General features: G+C 40.5%; 1 protein-coding gene across 1 annotated transcript in view; it reads right to left on the bottom strand.

The window, feature by feature from the left end:
* Positions 1 to 702: 702 nt before the first annotated feature.
* Positions 703 to 7,697, bottom strand: part of CCDC40 (coiled-coil domain 40 molecular ruler complex subunit) — a 31,585-nt gene continuing 24,590 nt past the window's right edge. Inside the window, exons 16-20 of the mRNA XM_083357239.1 lie at positions 7,023 to 7,114; positions 5,416 to 5,536; positions 4,037 to 4,225; positions 2,308 to 2,466; positions 703 to 1,342 (exon numbers count right to left, since the gene is read on the bottom strand). Coding sequence (XP_083213365.1) covers positions 1,076 to 1,342; positions 2,308 to 2,466; positions 4,037 to 4,225; positions 5,416 to 5,536; positions 7,023 to 7,114 — 828 coding nt within the window. The 3' untranslated portion in view covers positions 703 to 1,075. The remainder of the gene's footprint in view (positions 1,343 to 2,307; positions 2,467 to 4,036; positions 4,226 to 5,415; positions 5,537 to 7,022; positions 7,115 to 7,697) is intronic.

Below are 7,697 nucleotides of genomic sequence, written 5' to 3'. Positions count from 1 at the left end.
ATGTCAGACCACACATTCACCCCTGGAGGACCTTTGAGACAGGTGTCCCGGAGTTCAGTTACAGCTAACCACATATGTCTCGCTTATACTCAACCACAGAGATAGCACAGGAAACTTAGATGCTAGCAAGGGGCCTGTGACCATTGTCAGAAACAGTGGTTGCACGATATTTAGCTAGAATTTCGCACTGCAAAGGGGGGCTAGGGATGAGCTAGAAGGGGGCTTAGAATCCATGTAACCAATCAGAATTAATAATTTACCTTTCCGTGTTCTGTGACTTTTGAAAACTATAAATGTACCTGCTTGTTCGCTGGAAAGTTGTTCAGACATTGCCTTTGCTTTCTAATCTGAACCTTTTGCATGCAAAATAAAACAAACTTCTTTTGATTCCGAGGTCTGAGTCTCTTAATTCTGCAACACATTATCATGAACATCTAATTTACAGCTACCTCCTTCTCAGCTGATCCCTGCATTTTAAATGAAAATGGGAGAATTTTCATCATATTGAGGTTTAATATTCCCCCCATCCTCCAGTGTCATGAGGGTTGAACAACTTTGCCCAGAAAAAGGAAATCTTATCCCCTGTTGACTGCTGATTGGAATTTTTTCTTCATGTGGTGTTGAGAAAGTGAACTTTCCTTAAATGAGCTTTTATCTTGTCAGCTGCTGATCAGAGGAGGTCTCTTAGCATTGTCTAGGAAGCAAGGGCTGAGGAAAGGAGGAAGATGTTGGGAGAAGAATCAAATGGAAAGCTCTGCAGTTACATTTCGCCATAATGTTCTCTCGTGGAATCTGAATGTTTTTCAGAAGCGTTCTTTATTCTATGGAAAATTTCAACATTCCTTCCAACAAATAAGAATTGAAAGTTTGCTGAATTCCTAGATTAACAGAAGTACCTGTTTTTTATTTAGGACAGAAAAACAGTGCAATGGGAAAAGCAAAATGTGAATATAAAACTGACTCACTTCTTTTTAAGCCCACAGCTACCCTGTCCATACCCCATCTTTCTCTTTCCTATATACCAGGAAATAACATTCTGGTTATTTTCACATTTATATTTTGAAAATGTCCAGCTCTATTTTTCTTCAGCTTGATCCTGGGCACTCAGTTCTTCCAGTTTCTGAGTTATTACTTGGGTAATTCTGCGCAATGTCTTGTGATAATGAGGATACTCCTGGTCAATCTGCTGGAGAACGACGTGAAGAGTTTGCAGTCTCTCCTCCACTTTATGATGTTCAACACGGGCCATTATCTCAGAACGACATAGTAGGCTGTACTTCCCTTCCTTCACGGCCTGCATGTGCTTCACTCGTGCCTGATTGGACACAATATCTGAAAGGTTCTTAGAAAAGCAACATTGAATTTGTTACTAGAGACAAAAGGCTGCAGGCAAGGCAGGAAGGAATAAATCCTCTCTGATGCATCTTGAAACTAAATCAACCGAGGAGCAAAAATTTAGATAGCCTGGGCTTAATACAAGATTAAGGGACGCGGTGGCTCAGTGGGTTAGGATGCTGAGTTTGTTGATCAGAAGGTCGGCAGTTTGGCGGGTCGAATCCCGAGTGCCGCGTAGCAGAGTGAGCGCCTGTTACTCGTCCCAGCTTCTGCCAACCTAGTAGTTCGAAAGCACGTAAAAATGCAAGTAGAAAAATAGGGACCACTACGGTGGGAAGGTAACAGCGTTCTGTGCGCCTTTGGCGTCTAGTCATGCCAGCCACATGACCACGGAGACGTCCTCGGACAAGTGCTGGCTCTTCGGCTTTGAAACAGAGATGAGCACCGGCCCCTAGAGTCGGAAACGACTAGCACGCATGTGCGGGGGGGGGGAACCTTTACCTTTACCTAATACAAGATTAAGCTTGTTTTTAAGTAGACAGGGTCCCAGAAAAAACTTGCATTGTGGGAGCTGTCAGTGAAATCCAAAAATAAAATTAAACACTAATATACTTGCAGATTTGTATGCACAAGTAGATAACTATACAGCAGTTGGTTTTAATCCCTGTCTTTTCAGACACATAGCTCATCAAGGTAACTCATACCTGTGTTTCCCCGAAAAAAGACCGGGTCTTATATTAATTTTTGCTCCAAAAGACACATTAGGGCTTATTTTCAGGTGTCTTATTTTTTCATATACAACAGACATGTCAAACACAAAGCATCCTGTTATTAGGAGTCCATGTATGAATAGGTACATTTTTCCTCAGCATGGAGCAACTATTCCAAGTTGAGTATACAAGGTTACCACCATATATAATTAGTCCCAAAGAGAGATGGAACACGCACTGCACAAATGACCACTTTTGTTACCTGCCGTTTCTTTGCTTGCAATTGTTCTATATTTTCATCAAGTTCTTCTGCTTCATAATTCCTACTGGAAAGCATTGTCTCCTTCTCCATAATAGCTACCTGGAGGTTCTTCTGTGATTGGTCAAGCTGAATTATGATTTTGTTGCATTCCTCAGTATTCTAGGGGAATATAAGAAGAAATCAACCGCTTTCTCAGGACCAGTCATTCCTGTGAGAGAAGTGCATACTATAAATTCTCAGGGCAACTTCATACATTATAATACCCTTAACAAGTGATTTCCTCCTCCCCCAACCTCCAGTGATGTTCATGATGTAAGAAAATGCATCTATATGCTCAAGAGAAGCATTTATTTTCCACTTAATATATAACTGGTCAACGGTTCTGAATCTATGTTCCCTCAGTGAGCTCATGGTATACTTCTTAATAGTGGTTCAGTAGTGCCTGTGTTTCAGTACTACTCTGTATTGAAGCTGGGCAGAAATATATCAATTAAATGAGGACTGGAAAATCTATGTCAGTGTTTGGCATCATGACATTAAAAACACTCTACAGAAATCTGAGTAATTCTTGCTTCCTTGTTTGTGCTAGGTATTGGGGTTGACAGCCCCTCCCCCCATTGGAAGCAATGCCCTGCCTCTGGAGATATTCCAAAGACAGGCTCCCCCAACACTGTCTAGAGGAATTTGAGAGAACAAAATACAGCAAGGTATAATAAAGGCAGCACAAAGTTATGGCATAACCAAATCATTCTCCATAAAACAAAATTCTAATCTGCATTTAGCGCCTTAATTTCCAGACTACTATATTTTTCCTGAATCTCCAATCTCAATTCCTGGAAATTTTCTGTTCCCCTGACCTGGTGTTAGCCTGTGAAAAGATGCACTGAGAGAATGAGTACAGAACAAAGGCAAAAACAAGTTTCCCCTCCTGTTTTTTTAAAAAAATCATGTGCGAGAGGAAAACCTTCTCACTCCTGATTTATCACTCATAGTTTAACTTTTCTAAATATTCTAAATATAGCAATGTCTTCAGAGTATGTTGGTGAAAAAGTGCAAGATGGTGAGTGCAAATTCTTGAGGCAAGAAGGGCCTTTTTTCTATGTGTGTCATACACATGCAAAATGGGCGCGGCTTGCACTGCAATATTGTATCTGCCATCTTGCAAATCTTGCTTCACTCTTACAGATGCTGCTGGTCTTTGCTTTCTGTCTAGAATTGATAAATTAAATCCAGTTGGCTGACCAAGTTTAAATATTCCTTTCATAGATGACAGTATAGATGGGCTTTTTTTCCTTTCGCCTCATCTGACAAGAATGAATCTATGCATTCAAGTTACTCAAGCTGCTGCTGTGATCCTGAAAAAATGGACTGTTCCTGCTCACCAAATACACTTTTGATTTTAAAAGATTCCTTGTTACTGTTTTGACTTACAGCAGTATAAGCTGACATTTATAGTTTTACTGAATCTTGCATTTAAGCAGGAGCAAAAATATTATGTCCAGGATAGCATAATCAGTCCCACTAGAGACACAGTGGGCCATGAGCTCTGTTAATTTCCATATTAGAAAGCTGAAAGTAGAGCATTAATATACAAGAGAGAGCAGCAGAGTTACCAGCTCAGCTCTCCAGACTATTTCAGCAAGTATTCTACAAATAACAAGTTGGTCAGATACTGTGTGTGTGTGTGTAATTCCCTAATGATCTGTAATAACAATTTTTACTTGCTGACCTTCTGGGTCTCTTTGATCTTTTTTTTAAGCTCCAACTTCTTGTAGTGGAAGTCACCTTTTGTCAGGACTTGCTTATTCATTTTGCTCTGGCCCTCAGCACGAACCACAATTGTTTCTCGGCGGGAAACTGCTGCCTCCATATTTCTCATTAACTTCTCCTGCTGCTTCATCAGCTGTTGGTACCTTACCTATATTCAGAAAGGAAGCAAGCCAACTGAATATACTTGGACATCACCCATGAATCAGATGCTATATTTCTACATCCTTGTAGCCATGGATACATAATTATCTATAGCCCAAAGCTTTGCATAACATGGTTCACAAACTCTAAAACTAGGGTACCACCACACTGATCAGCAGAATCTACAAATCTTTGGGGCTGTTAGTGAATTCAACATACCTCAAATATCTGAAGCATCTTACTGATGACTGCAAAACATCATAAAATAGGGCCTAATAAATTACCTCCCTGAAATGTTAATCCACATTTCTGATAGATAGCAGACATGCTGAGTTTCTCAGCAGTTATTAATGCCTTTCCTATCACAAAATTAGCTATTGTCTGGATCCAATATATCTTTTCTGAAATATTAAATCAAAATCAGAATTATAGTCACTGAATATATCTGAAAATTAATTTACATTTTATATCCTAGTTCAGCTTCACAGCAGGTGGCAGCATCTAGCCAATTTTACAAAGGTGAGCAGAGAGTAGCTTGAAGTTCAACAATAATAACAACAACAACAACAAAATAACAGACTCTCAACCACTAAAGTTTTGCAAGCAGAATCTGGGCAGTTACCCTTTAAAGATTCTCTGCATTTAGCAAAATTTGGACTGCATGGTGTGCAAAGGTTACTGGAATGTAGCAATCTCTATCATGTAACACTCTGTACTAAAAATGTCTGGGCTTATAAACTAAGCAGGATTGGGTCTGGTGTGGACGGGAGATTTCCAGAAAATCAGAGTTGTAGACTAGATTGGAATGTTGAAAAACCATTCAGAAAAAAGCTAATGGCAGACATTTCTGCCATGCTGTCAATAGGTTTACATGGTCCATGAAGTGACTAAAAGCTGAGTCAAGAGAGGCACTATCCTTTATCATACCCAAAGTACCGTTAGGCTTGTTACAAATCTTGGAACTAAATCTGCCAAAAATATCCCCCAGGCCCACTTGTTTATTCTATACAATCTTTTCTCCAATATATGGGTACATCAAGAAAGGAGAAACAGCAGATTGGGTAAGTACATATCATATATTATTTGGGTTAAACGTATTCATGATGCAAAACCTTAGACTACTTTGATTGAAATCAGTGGTGCTTCTGCCAATCTGGGTAGCCAGCAAACTTGCCTACCCAGCACTTCCTGTCTCACCTGCATCCTGTGAATCTCTGACTTCATGGCTCTGATCTCACTCTGCTCGGCTTCTGAGTCCACTGCAGCACGCATCTCTTTGGCTATTTGTATCTTCTTCTCCCATTGCATCATCTGGCATCTGAAATACCAGAGGGGAGAAAAACAAGGAAGAAGCTAGCAGAACCCTAGCAGACAATAGTATATGGAAACAGCAGATGTGCAATTGTCGTAATTGGCATCACTATCAAATTGCACCTCAAGACACTCGTGCAAATCATATTCTATCAAAAGAAAAGGAGAACACAGTCATGACTACTGTTAGCTTTTAGGTACAAAGAATGCCAGGAATCTGTTTCTTCCCAACATTATGTCATGAAAATATATTCCACCTGTAGATTCCACACAAAAACTAAAAAAGCAATAACAATTATGGCATTAAAATGTAATCTAGAATGGCATTTGGCTTGCGGAAAATTCAGAAGTACAGAGCATAACAGTGAGAAGGAGACATGTTTATTGCAAGGACCTTGAATGACTGCTTTACAGGGCAGGAAAGAGGGACCCTGAACAATGGGAAAGCAAGAGTCTTTACAGAAGTTGAAGGCTACAGGGCAGGAAATTGTAGATATCTGATCTGCTGGCAACCTCTGGAGAAGCAAAGCAGGTTCTTGACCATGCACCTGCGTTGATTCCTATTGTTACACAAAGTGGCCCTTTCAGGAGAGCAGCAAAGCTGGGGAAACCCATTATTAAGGAGATGGAATGCTATGATAATCAGGCTGACCAAGGATGGAAGTTGGGCTTTTCTTACCTTGTTAAAAGGTAAAGGTAAAGGTTCCCCCGCACATGCGTGCTAGTCGTTTCCGACTCTAGGGGCCGGTGCTCATCTCCGTTTCATAGCCGAAGAGCCAGCGCTTGTCCGAGGACGTCTCCGTGGTCATGTGGCCAGCATGACTAGATGCCAAAGGCACACGGAACGCTGTTACCTTCCCACCGTAGTGGTCCCTATTTTTCTACTTGCATTTTTACGTGCTTTCGAACTGCTAGGTGGGCAGAAGCTGGGATAAGTAACAGGCGCTCACTCTGCTATGCGGCACTCGGGATTCGACCCGCCAAACTGCCGACCTTCCGATCGACAAGTTCAGCGTCCTAACCCACTGAGCCACCGCTTCCCTTTTCTTACCTTGTTACTGTGTTGCAATTCCCTATTAGGGCTGCCCTTAGGCTGTACTGTGAGTGGGTGAGCAAAGCGTATACTCTTGGTGTTGTTTCATGGGGCTTTGTCTGGAGGTAGGATTATTAGACAAAGAGAGGAGTTGGATTGGACTCTGATCATGTCCAAAAGACAGAAAGGAAAAGGGTTTTATTTCCTCCATTTTATTTTCTCCATTTATTTTCTCCACTACACACCTGCATCGGGATAATTCATGAATTACCTTCAATTATTCTAGTTGCAGCTTGCTTATCTCTCAAGCTGCAACACTATCTGATTTGCATTCACTGTGTCTACTATGCTCTGACATGTTGATGACCCAACCTAGAAAATGGACTCTCAAAAAAGTCATGAATATTTTCCACCTGCACTATTTAAGCGTTCAGATACAATATGATAAATCAGAACTCACTCTGCCTCTACTAGACTGTTCAGGAGCCTCTCTTTTTCCTCATGGAGTCGGTCCAGTTTCTCTTGCATCTCAATTGATTCTCTCTCTGATATCTAGAGCCAGGAATATGTGCATTGTATCTTTTATTTACTTCTAATAAACAAATGATCCAGAAGAAGGATAATTATCAGACTGGCCTAGCAATGGACTATCAGAAAAGCCCTGTTACATCTGCCAAAGGCCTACCTGGTTCAAGTCTCTGTATTGCACAAAGGCCAATTAAATGCTTCCAAGATGCTTACAAACAGGATGGGATTGCAATAATCTTCTTTCAGTATTTCTTTTTGTTCTATGGTTGAAATGGTGCTGCTTTTGGTGTAGGGGGCAAGATACAGCCAATTCAACTTACAGATAGCTCTGTCTCTAAATTTGCCCAATTCTCTTTTAGAAAACATTGAAATTGGTAGCCATTACTACACCTAATAGTGCAAAGAAGCATTTTTATTGGTCTTAAATCTTGCATATAATTTCATTGCATGATGAAAATAGTAGCACAATAAGACAAGGAGAAAAAGTTTGCCTCTCTCACCATATTTCCATCTTTTGCAGTTTTATCTTCTAGTACTTTTTCTTTTTACCTTTTTCCTTGAAAGTGAGTCAGTTCAGTCCCGTAACTATTCAATTGCCTTTATTTTT

Source organism: Vipera ursinii, assembly GCF_947247035.1.
Source record: "Vipera ursinii genome assembly, chromosome: 2".
In the NCBI taxonomy this organism is placed as follows: Eukaryota; Metazoa; Chordata; class Lepidosauria; order Squamata; family Viperidae; genus Vipera; species Vipera ursinii.
This window is presented reverse-complemented; position numbering and strand designations above follow the sequence as displayed.